Source organism: Thunnus thynnus, chromosome 16, assembly GCF_963924715.1.
Source record: "Thunnus thynnus chromosome 16, fThuThy2.1, whole genome shotgun sequence".
Classification (NCBI taxonomy): domain Eukaryota; kingdom Metazoa; phylum Chordata; class Actinopteri; order Scombriformes; family Scombridae; genus Thunnus; species Thunnus thynnus.
The window spans coordinates 8,045,052-8,063,582 of NC_089532.1; the positions used below are offsets into that span (position 1 = coordinate 8,045,052).

An 18,531-nucleotide genomic window follows, 5' to 3' on the forward strand; every position below is an offset into this window, starting at 1 on the left:
ATTTGAAGAGGATGTTTTAATAACCAGTATGATTACAGCGAGGAAAACCTCTGCAATACCTGTGTCAAAAAAACCCACTTAAGTTACAGTAAAACAAGAGGAGAAATGAGTAGTTCAGTACAAAATAAGACTGGGTGATTTATTAATCTCATCAAGACCATTAATACAAAGCAGTTAAAAGGCCACATACCATCAAATAAACCGACTGCTGGATCAAGCTGTTACAGTGCCACCGGAGGAAAAAACCAATCTGTTATTCTGTCGGGCTGGGAATAACGTAGAAAACAAAAAGAAAAACATGGCAAACTCAACCCCACCAATACTGACTTCTTGGGAAAATTTTGTCAATCGAGGGAAACGGACAGAAAAAAAAAAAAAAAAATCCTCCGAAACTCACCAGCTGCACAAATGGCAGCAGGAGGAGGAGGAGCGCTCTGTTGTGTGTGTTTCTAGAGAGCGAAGCGAGGAGGATTTTTTTTGTCAGCTGACATCAGACATCCTCAGGTGTTTCTATCTTTTCCTAAACTCGAAGGGGGGGGGGGTCTGGGGTTTGTTGGAGGGGGGGGAATAGAAGTGAGGTGGTAGACTTGTGTGTTTTTCTGCCCTGATCCATGTATAAAGTGAGTTTGACAGCTGCATAGGACCACTGCATTTACAAACATATGACCTATAACAACTGCGGCTCTTCAACAGTACAGCCTAAAGTGCACAAAGTGTGTTTCTCAGAAGAAAAAAAAAAAAAAAAAAAAAAAAAAAGTCCAATTCTTCACGATGCTCAAATACTTGCAACCGAATATATTTCTACATATATTCAACTGCAAACTTAATACAGTTCCAACCTCTTGTTTAATGAGTGTTAGCATTAAAAAGTCTTTGAAAAGGAGACAATCGAAAGGCAATTAGTAGGATGTACAAAGTGAAGCACACGTCTAGTAAGTGCTTGGCATATTGAACTGTATATTTTCATTGCTTTAAAACAGCTAAAGGGGGAGGGGAGGGGGGGCAGGAGGGAGGGAGGGGGGGGAGAAAAAAATGGCTTTCCTCAGTTAATACTCCCAGTGTTTAAAACTGGAGATTGTCTGTAAGTAAGTTAGTGACAGTGACCTGTTTTTTTCTCGTTTTGTTTTTGTTTGGATTTTTTTTTTTTTATGATTTTTTTTTTTTTTATCCGACTGTAGCAGCATTGGATTATTAGGCAATATTCGACTGACTGAACAGATGCGGATGAGGGGGTACAATACAACAGGGGTGGGAGGAAAAAAAAAAAAAGTCACTTTATACAAATTATTTAGTTAGTGTATACATGTTATATATACACAGTATCCACAAACATGTACAATTTCATAGTGTATAGCTTTGTTCTAAACATTACATAGGCAACTTTATTTTTTAGCATTTTAGACACCATTTGCTTATTCTGTAAAGTAGAAAACAAAATAAAAAGGCACATCTGAGCATGATGCATGGATTATTTCAGTCTTTCCAAAAATGTTTCGAGCAGGAAAAAAAAAAGAAGAAAGAAAGAGATGAAGAAGAAGTTTGGGTTAAAAAGTTCCTCTTTTTTTTTTTTTTTTTGTCTTTTTTTTAAATGGGTTTGTAGGTATTTGGAGCAGCCACTGGGGGGAGCTGACCCAGCTTTGGTGGTGGTGGTGGTGGTGGTAGGAGGGGGGTTGCGTGCTTCCAGTGCTGAGTTTTAATACCAATGAGTTAAGAGTTGGTCATGTGGGGGCTTATTGGAGAAGAGCACAGTGTCAGACAGCAGCACACGTCTATATGAGGGGGTCGGGGGTTAAGACATCGGCTTTTCGAAGAGTCTGAGAGAGAGAGGAAAAAAAAAAAAACTGCTTTCGCCAGTTTGCGTCTTTAGTTTTCTCTCCTCGTCTTCGTCCTGGATCGGTGCTGTTTGATATCGTGGCAGACGTCCCCCCCCCCCCCCCCCCCCCCTCCCCTCCACCTCTGTTGCGCGACACACAGAGAAAGACGCAGAGAGAGGGGGATGTTTTAATAGTCTCATCGCAAAAAAAAAAAAAAAAAACCTGCTGACTTTGCCCAAGCTCGATGTGCAAATGGAGTGATCTCGGCTCTCGTGTTTTTTTCCCATCCGGGGCCGAGAGGACGTGGAGCCTGGGGAGGAGTAGGGGAGGTGAGGGGGGTGGGGGTCAGAGGTCACCGCTGTTGGATTTTTAAAGGCAACGTTTTGTGGCTGCGGAGAAGCCTGACCAAAAAAATAACAAAAAAAAAAGAAAGTAAAACAAAAACAGTCAGACAGTTTGACTCACTTCTATACAGTCACAGTGTACAGTTGAGATACAAGTGGAAGGAGGGCGGGAGATATGGGGGGCGGGGAGAGGGGGGGGTTCAGTGTTGCCTCCTTTTCGTGTTTCTTTTTAATGTCACATTAGTTTAAAAAAAAAAAAAGAAAAAAAAAAAAGGAAATCCCTTATCCCCCTGCATAAAATAAGACTTTGGCAACTGTTTTCTCTTCAGTTCGTAGGAAAAACAAGTCAATGGAAATAATCGTCTGTTGTTTGCCTGCCGCTCACACACCCACAGTGAAAGAGCTACGTCGAAGTTGATCGTTGAGGAGAGGCGAGGTTTTGTTAAAAAAAAAAAAAAAATCTGTGAGCTGCAGCAGGACTCCAGGGTTGAAAAACGATGATGTCAATGCCCAAAGAAACAAAGCATGACAGTTGAGGCTACAAAGTCCAAGGCCCCCCACATGCACCCCCACCCTGGTACTGGAGTGGGACGTGGGGTTAAGTTTGAGTTTAAGTGTGTGAGGGGTGAGAACTTCTTCTTCTTGTTTTTTTTTTTTTTTTAAAGATTTCTATGAGGAGCAGACAGTCCTGCTCCGTAAGAACAAACAAACACACACACAGCAACAGTGTCTTGGTGCTCCTTGTTGTTTATTAGCTGGCACACCGGTGTGGGTTTCTCATTGGCACAGAGGGTTTATGATGAAGGCGGAGCTACTGATCCCCTGAGAGGCACAGCGGGGGGGGGGTGTTGTGATTGGTTAATGCAGAGGGCGGGTGGGTGGAGTTAAGAGTGTGTGTGTGTGTGTGTGTGTGTGTTTGGCGGGGAGAAAAAGGGGGGAGCAGTGTTATTCTTTCTGATCAGTAGCTTTGTGTCGTAGTTTGCAGGACACGGTTTGCATTTCAAGATCACCTCTTGGCGTTTAAAAAAAAAAAAAAAAAAAAAACAGCGACAGCGGACTCACTGGCTGCTGTCGGTGTTCTCCACCAATGAGAGGGCTTGTAATGGCGGCTGCAGCAGCTCCCTTTTGTATGTCTTTGGTGGGAGTTTGGGGAGTTGTGGGCTGGAGTTGTGGCGTGGGGGGACAGGGGGAGCGGTGATGGGGACAGGTAAAGGGCACAGGCTGTTCTGGCTGGCGCTGAGCGGGCAGCTCCGCCTGGGGATGCGAGGCGACGGCGTGCTGGGCGGGGTGTTCGGCGAGCTGGGCGAGCTGCTGAAGTCCCAGTGGTAGCGGCCCACGGGGGAAGGCTGCAGGTTGAGCGGGTAGTTGATGAAGATCTCCGGGGGCCGCTGGGGCACCGGGGGAGGCGTGTCTGGCAGAGGGTCGCGAGGAGGCGGAGGCGGCGGGCTGGGCAGGGGGCCGTCGATGGGGCCGTTGTACACTGGCGGTCGAGGCTGGTTCCTGGGCAGAGGAGGGGGCAGCCGGGGAGGGATGGCTGGGGGGCTGTCGGACCTGGAGCTCAGCTGAGACACAGAGACGTGTGTGTCAATACAAAATATTCCTCTGCTCATATTAAAACACATCACTGCTGCTGCAGAGAAACCACATCTACTCAGTTCTGATCCAGAAATAAGAAATCTATCTGACATCTGTAATAACACAAATAACTAAAACTAACTAAAAATACTTGGAACATGACAGTATGTTGTGTCCTTCACTCCAGATGTTTAGATAAGAATAAAAAACAAACAAACAAAAAACTCCCCCCAATCAAATACCATTGTTTTTAGCAGCCTTTAATGAACCACATTTCCAATGAGACCCAGATAATTGTGGGTTAAATGTCAAAGCTCAACAAAAGAGGTCTATGAGTCCATGAGCGCGTTGGGAGTGTCTAATGTCTAATCACAGCGGGACAGAGAGGAGCGAACACTGTGCAAAGTTTTTAGAGAGCAGAGAGTAAAGCTAAAGAGTTGAGAGTTTAGCATTAGAAGAGAGTGTTGAATGACAGAAGTAACCGCAGCACACGTGACAAATGGCTGCAGCATCCGCAACCTGGCTCCGTGCCCCCATCTCTCTACCCGCGTCCTGTCCTTTATGCACATTCACTTATCAAATTAAAGTTGAAAAAGTGCCAAAAAAATAATCATTAAAAAAGCCCCCCAAACAAATTAATTGCTGTTAAAGTTTGTTGAAATCACAAAGGTTTCAATTTCTAAAATAAGTGCTATAGTGGACGCTGATTTGTCTTAGAATATGGACAGTAAACTCCAGGAACACACTACATTTTTTCAGAAAGAAACACTGAATGAGACGTTGCACTGAGTTATGGACGCTGGATGTGACGCCAGAACTCTCTAAATAATCTTTGTGGATGCAAGTTTCACTATGAGAGTGATGTCTGACTGAATTTTGAACTCGTGCTTCAGTGGAAGTCCTCCAAAGGTAAATCTATTAGATCAGTGTAATTTATAATAACTACATCTGGATTTATTTAACAGGATTTATTCCAGTTGATTTATGGGGTTTTTTTTAGCAGATAAACATTTTCATCATAGTGTCCCTTTAGTCCAATTATTATAATATATTTTAAACACCAAAACACACTTAAAATAAATCATTCCCCCCAAATTGCTTCAAGTTTAAACTGCTGATGTTTGAGATATTTACTCAAAAATCATGTTTGACAGGCCAACTCACACTCAATATCTTTAAACCAGAATTACATCACTTACTAATTCTGTACTAGAAGGTTTCTCAACAATCTTGAATCTTACCACAGATATGCTAAACCCAATCAGACTGATATGATGAAGTGTATAATGCTTGGAAAACACTTCTTACTTTAGCTTCAGACATCGCGTCCTTCCTTCGTGGCGGCAGAGGAGGCGGCTTCAGCAGCTCCTCTCCGAGCTGGTGGAGGCTGCCACAAGACACAGACTGAAACTCTGACACGAAGAGAAACACACACACAAAGTTATAAAAAAATAAATAAATAAACAGAAAGCAGCATGTATAAAGAATCAACAACATGCCCTGCTTACAAATAACAGCACGCGGTTTGTGACAGTGTGACAGTGTTTGCATGAATAAATGCAGCAGAAAGCACTCGGGTACAAAATTAAAGACTCACTTGAAGGCGGAAGGAGAACTGTAGCAAATATGGAGTTGCTACCTGTAAAGTTCAAACAGACAGAAGATGAAGATCTAATTTCACAAGAAACGTGTGTGTTTTACCTTTTGCATTAGTGCTGCAAACATCCGTGTTTAAATGTCGACATAGACAGACTTTTGTTTCTTGACCGGATGTCATACGATGAATCTTTAAAACACTGTAAACACTTGTGAAAACTTTTGATATTTACAGACTTCCGAAGAGACGTTAAGAAACTAAAAACTTTCCCTGTCTTGATTAGAAATGTAAAAAAAAATTCCCATATTATTCCATAAAACCGACCGACGTGCCGACTGTGAACTCACCGCCGTAGGAGCTGCTGAGGTCGTGCTCCATGAAGACTGAGCTGAGGTCAGAGGAGGCCGACTGCGGGGGTGTTGGCGTGTTCGGAGAGGTGGGCACGGAGACCGACGCCGGTGTCTCCGGCTCGGTCTCGGCGATACTCCGGAAGGTGATCTTATGGGGCGGCTCCCTCTCCAGGGGGACCGGGTGGCCCTTCAGGGTGCCAGAGGTAGACGTTCGCACAGGCCGGATCCCTGGTGATTTCAGATTGTACATGGTCTTCCTGGCCTGCAAGGAGGCAGAGACGAGAGGCACTGATTCAACTGTGGGAGCTTTATCACGAGTATAAACCTCGTTCCTTTGAAAAAGAACAATGTCTGCCAGCATCTTATCTCATAAATTATTACTTTCAGGCTTGTTTTTTGGCAAATCTGATTAAACACTGCAGCTGGAAAATCTTTGTAAAAATCCACCAAATTTCACCCTCTCACTTGGTGTCTCAGTCTGACTTACACAACAGTAACCTGTAGTGTCACCACATATCTGTCAACAGGATGTGAGCTGAAACTCTTGTAACTCTGTTCTAGCAAAGAAAATGAGATCTGTGGATTTTTCAGTGTAACAGAGACTTTTGAATTTCGTAAGTGTGTGTTTCCAACTTTTTGAGAGACACAAACAAGACTGAATCTCCATTTAAAGGGGACGTATCACATCTATATTTATATTCTGGGGCTCTACTGGAATATCTCTGATCATTTACAGTTAAAAAAAAAACTCCTAATTTATTTTATACCGGCCTGTTTTAGCTCCTGTCTCTTTAAGGCCCGCCTCCTGAAGAGCCCACTCTGTTCTGATTGGCCAACTCCAGTTCCAGAGGCGACATAATCAAAACAGTAGCAGCAGGATTTCACGAATTTGTCTCATTCTTTACTCGAAATGGAAACTTCCCAAATACATCCGTTCATGTTTGAGGCCAAATCTCATCTGAAATATGAGAGCAGACGACGCCAACAACTCACGGAGCAACAAAGCTACAGAAGAGACGTCCGTCTGTGGGCATGTGCGAACAACCTGATGTCATCACGAGGAGGAAGTAGAGCTTCTGACTTTCTGGGAGCGTTTTTACATACGTTCACCTCAAGTTTTTGACTTTTGACCTTATTTAACGTCGACATCTGACATTATAACAATGTTAAAATAACAGAAAATCACTCCGACATGTTGGCAAGTAAAACCAAACTATATGCACGGCTAGATAACATGAGAGGTAAGTGAGAAAATATGTTTTTTGGGGGGTAAAATCACTTAAGTGCTGCAAACTACTGCAGAGGACATTGCGTTTACAAAGCTCTTCATTTCATTTCAGGCCACAGAAACTAAACTTAATTATGATCAAGGATTTAGAGAATGATTTTTATGCCGATCGGCAGTAAAAGTGCATCTGATACTAAAAAAAGGACATAGAACTGAACCCCCCCCCCCCCCCCCCAACCAAATATTGCTCCAACAAAAACTTCCCTACAGAGGAAACACTTACAAATCGGGGAGCCTGTCTGCAGTTCCTTGGCTCAATCTCCAGAGACATGTTGAACAGGTAGTCAGAAAACTCCTTCTCACCCCTGCTTCCCATCGGGTTCAGGTTCTCAAAGAACCTCTGTGCAACAAAAACAACACACGTTATGAGTCCAGGATCTGTGTATTATACGTGTTAAAAAAAAAAAAACGTTACAAAGACAAAATTTACGAGCACCCACCCTGATGTCGTGCTCCACCTTCAGGCAGTAGGGCTGGTTCTGATACTGCTGGATCTCTCCGGTGATTTCTGCCACTTTCCTCCTCTTGCTGAAGTTGATCAGCTCCTTGCTGTGGCGTTTGAGGAAGTCCGGGTTGCCTTCCTCCGTCTTCAGGATGTTGGTTAAATAGATACCTGAGGATGAGGAAAAAGGTCGACGGCGGTCAAGAGAGGAACACAAACTGAGAAAAATAAAACACTTTCAAATAAATAATAATTGTTAGGTGGTTATATTTGAAGTATTTTTGGGTCAGCTTCACACTTCAACTGTAGGACATTAAGTACACGCTGTCACACTGTAGAAGACTTACCAAAGAAAGGCACACAGGGCGGGTTTATTGACTTGAGTTTAGCTAAGTATTTCTTAAAATGGTCCTGGCTCAGTTCCACAGCTTCTTCCAGGATTTTCTTTTTCCTCTCTGGTATTGCCTGTGGTGTAGGAGGGAGAAACAGTCCCATAAATTAGGATTTTATCACCAGCTCAGCTTTAGACAGGACCAACACACATGCGAAAACTGTGAATAGCAGAATTATTTTCATCTTTTGGGATCAGATGGTTTAATAATAACTAATCATCAAGTGAAAAATATGCATCAGAATTCCTACAATTCTTTCTTTCTGCTAAAGATACGCGACCAGGAAGTAGTTTCTTTCCTGAATCGCTGTGAAAAAGCTTCACTCACTTCGAAGGTGTGGTCGAGCCTGTAGACCGGGACCGAGTTGATGGCACTGACCACCTCCAGCACACCGTTGAAGTTGTTGAGCTCCTGGAAAACCTGCAGAATCTCTATGACCCGTGTCAACACCGCCACCCTCTCCTCCAGGTTCATGGTCTCTACAATACACCTGAAACACACACACACACACACACAGTTACAGATATTCGGTTTCTCCAGGCGTCTAAAACCCAACGTTTTTCTTGAATTTGCTTCCTGACACTCACTTCTCGAACCACAGTGTGAGGTTGGTGGTGTGACGGATCATACGGAGCAGGTTCGGTGAGTTCTTCTCTTTGTCCTCTTTGGTCCAGACGCTGCCGACCAGCTCGGACGGCCGGACGGCTCTGTGGACGGAGCGGTTTTACATTCAGACGGGCAACACCGGAACACCGTTTACAGGAGAACAAACGATCTAATAACAGATTTCGCTTCCGTGCGTTATCAGCGACTCACCTGTAGAGCTCCGACTCGAGCAGAGTCAGCTGGCGGGCGATCTCTATGGGGTGAAGGGTCATGAGCTCGAACGACTCCACCTGGCCCGCTCTGCAGATGTGCCATTCGATGGGAGGAGGCGGACTCTCGAAGGTGATGTTGTGACTGACGCCGTTTGATTGCGTCTGCAGCTTCCTCTTGATGATCTTATTGATGGACTCCACCCACTTTCTCATAGACTTGCCTACAAAGGAAACACACATAAAACATACAGTAAACAACGTCTACACTTTCTCCAGCTCATATAATAATACTACATTGTGTTTCGCTGTATTTAGCTGAGTTAAATGAGGTACTAGAGACTGTATCAACAACCCCTCTAACACCAGGGACACATCCACACTTAAATAAAAGTTCCTTCACAAAAAAACTTCAGTCATCAAACATCAACTTCTGACGAAAGAGAATCCGTGTGCAGCTCTGACCTCGGAGTTGAATTTTGCTAGTGATGTATTCCTCTAATCGACTTCTCAGCTCTGGATCGTTTTCAAAGTCGTAAAAATGATGTTCGACCCACTGACGGAAAACGTTGAGGACCCTGGGAAGTAAAGACAAGTCAGTAATAATTCATTAGAAGCTCAGCTGTAGTTCCACTTTCGATTTCTGAGGAAATTCCAACTGAAAATATATTTTAGTGCTGCGCAGTCATTCTGTTACATAAGAAACCCACTTTTTTCCACATACTCCAGCGGCCAGACATTTGACCAAACCGTTTACTTTTAGAAGAAATCGCATTAATAATCCACCCATTGTGTAATCCCCACTGTGGTCGGTTAACATTTTTTAAGAGTAGATACTTAAAAAAAAAAAAGGGGAAACACCAGGAACATGTGCTTTAAAAGGGCAAAACCCATGTCTGAGGAGATATTTTTACTTACTTTGAGTATCCTGATTTAGAAATAAACAGTGGGACCACATCACTCTGTTTATTAAACTACAGACCACCCAAGTTGCAGGACAAGTTCCTTCAATTTTTCTTTTTTTTAAAAAAATAAAAAATGCTGTCCCAATTTATCCTTAAAAAGTCAAACTGTTGTTCATATTAGGTGATTCACCGCTGACTTGATGCCATCTTCTAAAAGTAATGCTGCTGCAGAGGATATACAGTCTAGAAACCACAAAACTGATACCTCTCAACGTGTGTTTGAACTGGTCCTGTGACTAAAGTTTTAGAGGTTTTTTTTTTTATTGCAGCTGCCCGTAACTACAGCAGAACTGCAGTCCAATACTGAGGAGCTCATAGTTTTTAATGGTACTTACAGGACTATTCTTGACTCTGTTGCTCCTTATAAGGAGACAAAGTCTAATACAAAAGTAATTCTGTGGTTCAGTGAGAACATTCAGGCCTTAACAGGAGAGTTTAAAAGAGCCAAACAACAACAGGAGGCAAAGAGACACTAAATCTTTTGTGTGGCGGTTTAAAAGGAGAAGTTAAGTTAATTTGTTCTTAAATTATTTTAGGACTGTGATGCTTTACTAATTCACTGACATGGATTTTAAAAAGGTGCTATGCAAATAATGCAAATGCAAACTCAGTGATAACCACTTCTGGACAAACTCAGAAGTTTCCTTAATGTGAATAATGTGCATTAAATTCATTCTTTCTCCCCTCAATTTTTACTATCTGCTGCTCTTTGTCTTTTAAGAGCCTTACAGGAACCATCAACTGAGGCAGGATCGGCTGTGATTGGACGGTTGTCGTTACCTGAGTTGGACTGGTTGCACGTATTCCTTGCGGAACCTCTGGAGCTCGGCCGCCATCGGCTGGTCGCCGTTCCAGAGAGCCTGTCGGTCCTCCTCAGTGGGTTCTGGCTCAGGGATCTCGATCCTGGGAGAAATAATGATCAGACATGTCAGGACAGCCACGATACCACATCACTGATACATATTTGTCTTAAAACGTCCAGGTGAAGATGTTCTGGTTAAACTTACCTGTCTATCAGCAGGGTGAGAAGCTCCTGTGGTTTGCAGAATGATCGGTATGTCGTAAGAAACGTGCGCACAAAGTTAGGATCTACAGAGAGACGAAACCGTGAGACAATGAGGGGGAAAAAGTCAAAATGTATCTTTGCAAATTGAACATATTTCTAATATCTTTCTACGAGAAGATCTGTCGCAACATCTTACCAGCATACATGTGGTAGGTGAGCCTCTCTATGAGCTTGACGACTGTGCCGGCTTTAATGATGGGGATTCCTGTTTTGCTCTGAACTTTGTCCTCAAAAACTATATTCTCCTCAGAGTCCTGCACAGCAAAGCGGTAAACTTCCGGGGAGGGCAGTCTTAGAGGATGTGCCTGTTCCTCGTGCTGCAACACTGTGTCTAACATGCGATCCAAAGTGGAGCGGTACTGCAGAGTCACCAGCGCCGCCATCCACGCCGCTTTCTCTTCCGCTGTCCGTGCACAGAAAACCGCACAGTTTTCATCTTTGCCTATCAGTTCAAAGGCGTGCCGCAGCTCCGCCGAGTCCTCGCGGTCCACGATGCGGATCTTCCTCAGCACGAACTTCTCCTTCAGGCGGTACTCTGCCCCGCTTCCCGACCCCGGGAGCCGTGAACTCTGATTGGCCTTGCAACTGATCATCAGGCCGTCGAACAGGAAGTTGTGTCGCTCGTGCTTGGCGCCCGCTCGTAAAAGAGGGCCCTCCAGGATGAACTCGCTGCAGCACTGACCGATGTCCTTCCCCTCCCAGCCGTCGATGCTCTTCTGGATCTCGTTCATGCGTTTGATGGCTAGTTGTTTGCTACGAACCTGTCTGCTGTACAGGCGGTACATGGGCTCGCTGTGAGGGAGAAGTGAACAAATACATGCAGGTTGTCTGGATGTTATTACTGCATCTTGCCTAATTAATGTTGACAGAACGACAGATTCAATATTTGATCATTAATACTTTGAGCGGAGACTCACCCAGGTTTACGGCGAGGCAGGTGTTTGGCATAGATGCGCTCCACGCTACACTGAAGGTTGAGCAGCGCTGTGATGGCCTGTTTCAGACATTCTCTGTCATCTTGGTCTTCACTGCGCTCCTGAAGTTGCTGTGAAATTGCAGAAATGACGCATCAGATACGTTGCTATGACTCATAATGCAGTACAGAAGAAGTCTATAGATGTTTTGACATGTCACAATGTTGCGTAAAAGGCATATTAATAACAATGGCAACAACTGCCTTACATGGACATGGTTCACTGGAACTGAGCTGTCGTTACTGTTATGAGTTACACCTGCGCTTTTACTGCTGTAACAAGTCTCAATGTGTTAAAGGTTTGTAGAAAAGCTGCATTAAAATGATACAATTATATAAGATTTGATCACAATTCCAGCCAGTTTACGTTTCACCATCAGAGTCGATCAAGTTTGTTTTGTCTCTGTTCATTATGTCCACGTGAGACAGAGAGCAGTAGAGGTGGCAACAAGTTACAGAAATAGATAAAGTCAATTATAAATCAGGTTATTCAAAATATTAAAGCTTAACCGGAACTTAAAGTTGGAATCGTTACACTGGTTTCACAACATCTTGCCAAAAGATTGCAGTTGAAAAAGAACACTGGTACATTTACAGAAATGTGGATGAATAAATAAAACAAAAAGAGGAAAATTTAGATCTTTTTTTTTAAAGAGATGTATGATATAGCTGATGGCAAACAAATAAGATACGTTTCCTGCTAGAAAAACAGCAACAAGGTGACAAAATCTCTCACAAACATTTTGACACATTAATAAGCTGAAATACCAGATTATTTATCATTAACCAGGTTTTAAATCAATAACAAACCAATAAAGAAGGAACAATGTAATAATTCTTCAAGAGAAACTGAAGACACGGAGAAAACAAGTCTCATCCTTGATCAGAGCTGTCGCTGTGTGTCAGGACGCACCTGTAGTAGCTCAAAGTAGTGCATACAGTGATACACTGGGACCATCATCAGCTGTGGGAGGACATACTGGACCGCTTCTTTGAAGCCTTCTGCAACTGACTGGAGAGACAAAGATACATAAGAGGTGTTAGTGATAGATGAGAGTAAAGAAATCATGAACAGATTGAAACAACTGTAATAATCTTGTAACTCTGACACAGCATGTGTCACTAGGAGAGACTAATCCGAGCTAGAACTGGGATTTATTTAACGAAAATTTTTCTTTTGTCTTTTTAATCCTAGAAGCTAAAAAGAAACAAACAAAATCCAGATCCAAACCGCAATAAAAGGAACAAGGACATACCAGTTTACACAGAACTTATACAGAACTCTTAACCTCAGCTTTCATTTTCACTTCTAAATAAGTGGTTTAGAGGACTGGATCTGTTTAAAGCTGTCAGAGGCTGTTTGTGTTTTGTGGCCCCTTTGGAAGCCATTGTTAAGATGCATCTGGTATTATTCACATGTCTTGGATGCAAGCAAGTAAAATGTGATCATAACTGACAGACGCAATGATGAAAACTACAGAAATATGTCCCAGATTTTAAAAACAACAGGAGGGGTATTTTTTCGGTAAAAATACTGCTAAAATTCACAAATAGGAGAAAGAAGAGAACAGTGAAGATGAGGTCGAGTTAAATGTGTGCCTTTCAGTTTATAAATGAGTCTGAATTAGATCAGATGTGAGGCCAGAGGGTGACGAGTGATGGATGCAGGGGAGGGAGGGGTGGGGAGGGAGGGAGAAGTGGTTGACCGAGTAAGGCTGCAGGGTAACCGGAGAGGAGGCCGTCATAGTATCCATTTAAATCTCCTGTTCCCCTGATAGACGACTCAGAATCAATACGCTAGTACTCAGACTCCACAGCAGCGGCCACACTGTCTGCGTGGAGAGGAGAAGCTCAGGGAGGGGAGGGGAGGCGAGGGGAGGCGAGGGGAGGAGGGTCTGCGTGCACGGAAAAGAAAGATGCACACTGATGGACAGCCGAGGAACAATGAACTAAGTTTAGATTTTAATGTGTCAGCAACCTTCAGCTTTACAAACATGCATTAAGGCTACACATTTAGATTTTACTGTTGTACACGACTAAAGAAACCAGTTAATTTGAGTATTTTCTCTTAAATAAATGACTCTAAATAGTTGCCGATTCATTTAGTCGTTCGACTAATTGATTAACAGACTAATTGTCGCGGCTCTAGTTTCAAATACGTCGTAGTTAACTGTGTTTCTAAGATACAGTCGGTGCTGCAGTCGAGAACATTTTGACTACAAAAGGCGAACAAAAACTCCAAACACATTCATAACTGCATCAATCTTTGTACAAGACAATACTCCCGAACATTAATGGTACTCATCATGTCACTGTGACACACATATTGCGGTTCTGCTTGTTTATTCTCAGCTGGTTTGTATTGCGTTATAGTCTTACAATGAAGTCATAGTTGACAAACCTGCTGGGATTAGAGGAAGATTCCCGTCATGTAGTCCTTCCGACTAACTGGAACCTCGTTAAAATATTCCCTTCTTGACACGGATATGAGTTTTGGCTCTTGTTGACTGTTACAAAAAGATGTTTTAGAGCTTTATATTTGACCTTACTTCATGTTTATACTGCAGTTATCCTATATAATATCTAATTAACAGTGACATTATCTTATATTTACTTGCTTTTTATATGTAGTTAATTGCTAAAATATCTTCAGCTGTTGAACAACCAGGTATCCTCACAAAATATTGATCTGAATATTTAGCTTAAAAATCAAGTATTGCTTGAGCTCAACTTATCACCGCATGGATCTGACGTGTGAAGGGCTGCATTTACGTCTGATTCGAGCAGGTAAAGTTGATTTAAACTTTCTTCTTTCATCATCAGTCACTACTTCACGTGCATCATTGTGGCAGCAGCCTAAATATAAAACACAGAGTGCAGCAGGAACACGGTAGAGAACGACTACGAGAACAACGTGTTCCCGTTTCACAGGAGGTACAGGACTGCTTGAACCCATGTCGTGGTCTTTTGCCGTCTTAATTCGCAGCTTATTTTCAACATGAAATGTGCCTTGGGCCACCCCCACCCTCCCCCCCACCTCCTCCTCCTCATCCTCCTCCTCCTCCTCCCCAGGAGAAAAATGGCCCGCAGTGTGGCTGCCTGTTCTATTTTTAAAAGGCGATGTAATTTACCCACAATACCAGACGCTGCAGAGTGCAGGGGCTGAGTGCTCGACAGACACATCTATCTGACAGAGAGCGGGGAGGGAGGGAGGGAGGGAGGGAGGAAGTCAAGAAGGATGGAGTGAGAAAGATGAAGCACACGCAAAGAGACAAAAGCTGAAGAGGTAGGAGAGAAGCAAACGCTGTAATAGGTTTGCAATCGGACCAGGTGCTGTGGATAAAAAAGTGTCCATACGATGATGATGATGATATGACGAAGCAGCAGGTCAGAGATGAAACACAAAGTGAGAGATTCTAAAATAAGATTAGCTCCCTGCACAGAAACGAGGCAGGAGCTGCTTCATAAAAAGGGCTGGAAGGTGTGTGTGTGTGTGTGTGTGTTGGGGGGTTTCAGATGGGAGGCTGGTGGAGAGACACCATTACACCATCTGCCCCTGGGACCGCTGACGTCCAACGCGCACACACACACACACACACACACACACACACACACACACACACACACACACACACACACACACACACACACAGCAGAGCAAAATGGATTTTGCAAAGCAACACAATACATTTAAGTCATTTTTTTTTAAGCGAACATGACAAAAATGATCTGGTTCCAGTTACTTAAATGTGAATATTTGCTGTTTTTCTCTGTTTTCTATGATAGTAAACAGAATATCTTTGGGGTTTTGGATTGTTTGAAGCTATTTGATGGACATTTTATTGATCATCACTCACTTTATTAATGATTTTTTGGTCCTCAGACATTCATGAGGCAAAATTCATTCTTTGTTTCCTTTGTTGAGTTGACATTTTTTTTAAGACTTGATGGTGCGTGAAACCGTTGCTGATATTGTGACATCTTATTGAGCGAGTGATTGTTGGTGAGTCGATAACGAAAATAACTGTTAATAGTGGCCCACGATTTTCCCACTAAGCACTATTACTAATTCCAAACACAGAAACCACAAAACATGTTTTAACATGAAAATATGACGGTTACAACAATTAGTTTCAGATTGTGCTTGAAATAGATTTTATATTTTCTTGATGTTTTTGTGGTTTTTCGATGTCTATCAATCAGTCGTAGACATCCTGTGTTGAGTTATATGAAAAATAAATGAATGAATCAATTTTTCTACTCAGACACAGGTGTACTGCCTTCTTGATGTTATACACTGCTTTAGTTTTTAAATAAAACAGCGAATAAAACAATACAAGGCTTTTTAAATGAATACTGCGGTGCTATCAACACGGTGGACACACAAAACAACTTTATTTTTAACTCCTGTGCCCTTTTCCTCACTCTCATACAATGAGTATATGAAAATAAACACTGGGTGTGGGTAATCAGAGGACAGTGCCAGCAGTGTTGATATAACTGGGGTTAAACTGGTGGTTTGAGGGTAAACACAGCGAGGCCTCAACCTGAAGTCCAGTTTCTGACTTTTATATACGCTACCAGACAACGGAGACATACAGTATGTCTACTAGTAGATCTATTAAAATAAAAACTTAATATCCAGTAAACCTTGAAGATTCCACCTCATACTGTAAATACCGCTCTGAGTTTGGAGCTCCTGATGTTGCTTTATGTGAACAGTCGGACTCGTTGGTCCTTGGCCTGAGAAAACACCAGAAAATATTTCATCTTCAAAGGCTGCCAAACTGCACCCCGTTGAGCATAATTCAATGCTATTCTTGTGAGGAATGTCCAAATAAAACAATGCGGCAGCAGTGAATAAACTGTACACAGGACGCCGAATATGTCGTGACATGCCCTCAAACGATATCGGGAGGAATTCCACGAGGCACCCAGGTTAACTTCAAAGCAAAACAGGAACAAATAATGAAACACTGTTTGCTTGGTGTAAACACATAAGTGACCTACTTGTACCTTCATATTAAAAACAAACAACTTTTTTTTTTTTCTTTTTCATTTTTTATGGCATTTTGTGGTTTATAAGAAAGGTTGATGTCTGAGAATGACAGGAAAGACATGAATCAGTCCAAGGAGAAGTACATATCACTTACTTTAGTCCTCCAGTACTGATAAAAATACTACATACTGTATAGAATTACTTAATATCAATCATTTATTAACAGGAGAAGGAATATCTACCTCAGATTCTTCTTGAAAATTGCATTATTTTTTGTAAATGTGTCAAATTCTGTATGATAATAATGGCTGAACACAATGACTGCAGAATGCTGTATCATCCTATTCTTTAAGGTTACAAGTGACATATGCTAAAATCATGCAAATCTACTGGTTTCCATTGTTTTTTCCCCACTTCTCTGTATATCTTAAACAAGCTAAAACGACCTACAAGTTATCGAATCAAGTTCCCGTTCCTGATTTGCCTGAACTCTGCGTCAAACGACAAGCTGCGACCAAACGTCTCTGAGGCCGGTTTGAACATCTTACCTGGAAGTAGAGGCCAGCAGTCGGTCGTGCCATCAGGTTGTTGAAGTGCTCGTGGAAATCCTTGCTGAGGATATCCTGAGACAGGGTCTCGTAGGGGTCAAACGCCTGCTCCTACAGACACGAGGAGAATAATTCAACATTTAATGTTTTACAACTTTGTCACTGACAAAATTCTTATATAACTATGAGGATGAGGATGCTTAGATGCACACAGTATGTCCCCTACTAGCTGCTCGTATTTGATTATCAGTTAATGAGCTAATAATTTACAGTATCTAACACCTTCTGTAATAAAACCTCCCGATTACAAACTGACTTTTCTGAACAGGTGCACACACAGTGAATGCTGCATATAAAACTGTACTTCACCGTTTGTTGGTCGCAGTAGCTCACAGAGTAATATGGAGAGAGACAGGACTGGATATCAGTGGGTAAAAACTTTGCTTTCATTTCCAAAACAATGCGGCTGAGGTCTAATTCATCCATCTCTCCCTCATCATCCTCCTGATCTAACAACAGGTTTGGGGGTGTGTGGACCAATCAAATGTGATGGATTTGATTTAAATCCCTCTTATAAGCTGTAAACTGCTCAAATATTCTGATTCACTGGGAAATATGTCACAGTACAGAAGCTAAAGATGCTCCAACTTCAGTTTCATGGGGCCTTTTAGAGTCTGTTAGCAACCTCAGACTTGCGGACAGATATCCCCCTTCTGCATACAAGAGCTGCGACATCATCTGTTTGATACAATTTGAACAGAGCCATGTTTAATGTAGATATACACTATTTGTTTACATTACTTTAAATGTTTGTTAAAAAATATCTTATTTTTTGGGAAAGCTGACACAAACAGATTAGCTCTTGCAAAGAAAAATCTCATATTTTTGTTTTTATATATGTATTATTTCTTCCTTTTATAAAGGTGTGCTTGAAAATCTATTTGACCCCGTAGAGCGCTACTGTGCAAGTGTGAAGTTAGGATTAAGATCTTTTCATCGTCACATGACACATCACAAATTCTCAACCTGTGGAAAACACAGGGAGTAAACATGCACCTATGTAATTGTTTATATTGTCAATCTTTCTTTTTGTTGCAGATCAGGGTCTTGAAATCTTGGAACTACCGAATTTTTAAAGGTTTTCTTGTCAGAAATGCTCCGTACCTCTGCTAGATCTTCAAAGCAGCTGCCCACCAGCGGATGAGGGCTGCCGTCGGCCGTCATCTCCACGGCGTCCTCGATCAGTCCGAGCAGCTTCACACTCAGCTCGTGGATGTCCAGGATGTTAGTGAAGATCACCTCCGCATCCTGCACGACAAGACATGAACGATCATTACAAAACACATGCTTCACTGCGCTGCTG

At 42.4% G+C, this 18,531-nt stretch overlaps 1 protein-coding gene across 1 annotated transcript in view; it reads right to left on the reverse strand.

Annotated features, from left to right (window-relative positions):
* Positions 1 to 110: 110 nt before the first annotated feature.
* Positions 111 to 18,531, reverse strand: part of sos2 (son of sevenless homolog 2 (Drosophila)) — a 37,416-nt gene continuing 18,995 nt past the window's right edge. Inside the window, exons 6-23 of the mRNA XM_067613712.1 lie at positions 18,333 to 18,476; positions 17,169 to 17,279; positions 12,535 to 12,633; positions 11,566 to 11,693; positions 10,785 to 11,440; positions 10,590 to 10,671; positions 10,363 to 10,485; positions 9,083 to 9,195; positions 8,619 to 8,841; positions 8,390 to 8,509; positions 8,130 to 8,292; positions 7,758 to 7,875; positions 7,409 to 7,581; positions 7,192 to 7,308; positions 5,678 to 5,942; positions 5,331 to 5,372; positions 5,042 to 5,145; positions 111 to 3,720 (exon numbers count right to left, since the gene is read on the reverse strand). Coding sequence (XP_067469813.1) covers positions 3,217 to 3,720; positions 5,042 to 5,145; positions 5,331 to 5,372; positions 5,678 to 5,942; positions 7,192 to 7,308; positions 7,409 to 7,581; positions 7,758 to 7,875; positions 8,130 to 8,292; positions 8,390 to 8,509; positions 8,619 to 8,841; positions 9,083 to 9,195; positions 10,363 to 10,485; positions 10,590 to 10,671; positions 10,785 to 11,440; positions 11,566 to 11,693; positions 12,535 to 12,633; positions 17,169 to 17,279; positions 18,333 to 18,476 — 3,285 coding nt within the window. The 3' untranslated portion in view covers positions 111 to 3,216. The remainder of the gene's footprint in view (positions 3,721 to 5,041; positions 5,146 to 5,330; positions 5,373 to 5,677; positions 5,943 to 7,191; positions 7,309 to 7,408; positions 7,582 to 7,757; positions 7,876 to 8,129; positions 8,293 to 8,389; positions 8,510 to 8,618; positions 8,842 to 9,082; positions 9,196 to 10,362; positions 10,486 to 10,589; positions 10,672 to 10,784; positions 11,441 to 11,565; positions 11,694 to 12,534; positions 12,634 to 17,168; positions 17,280 to 18,332; positions 18,477 to 18,531) is intronic.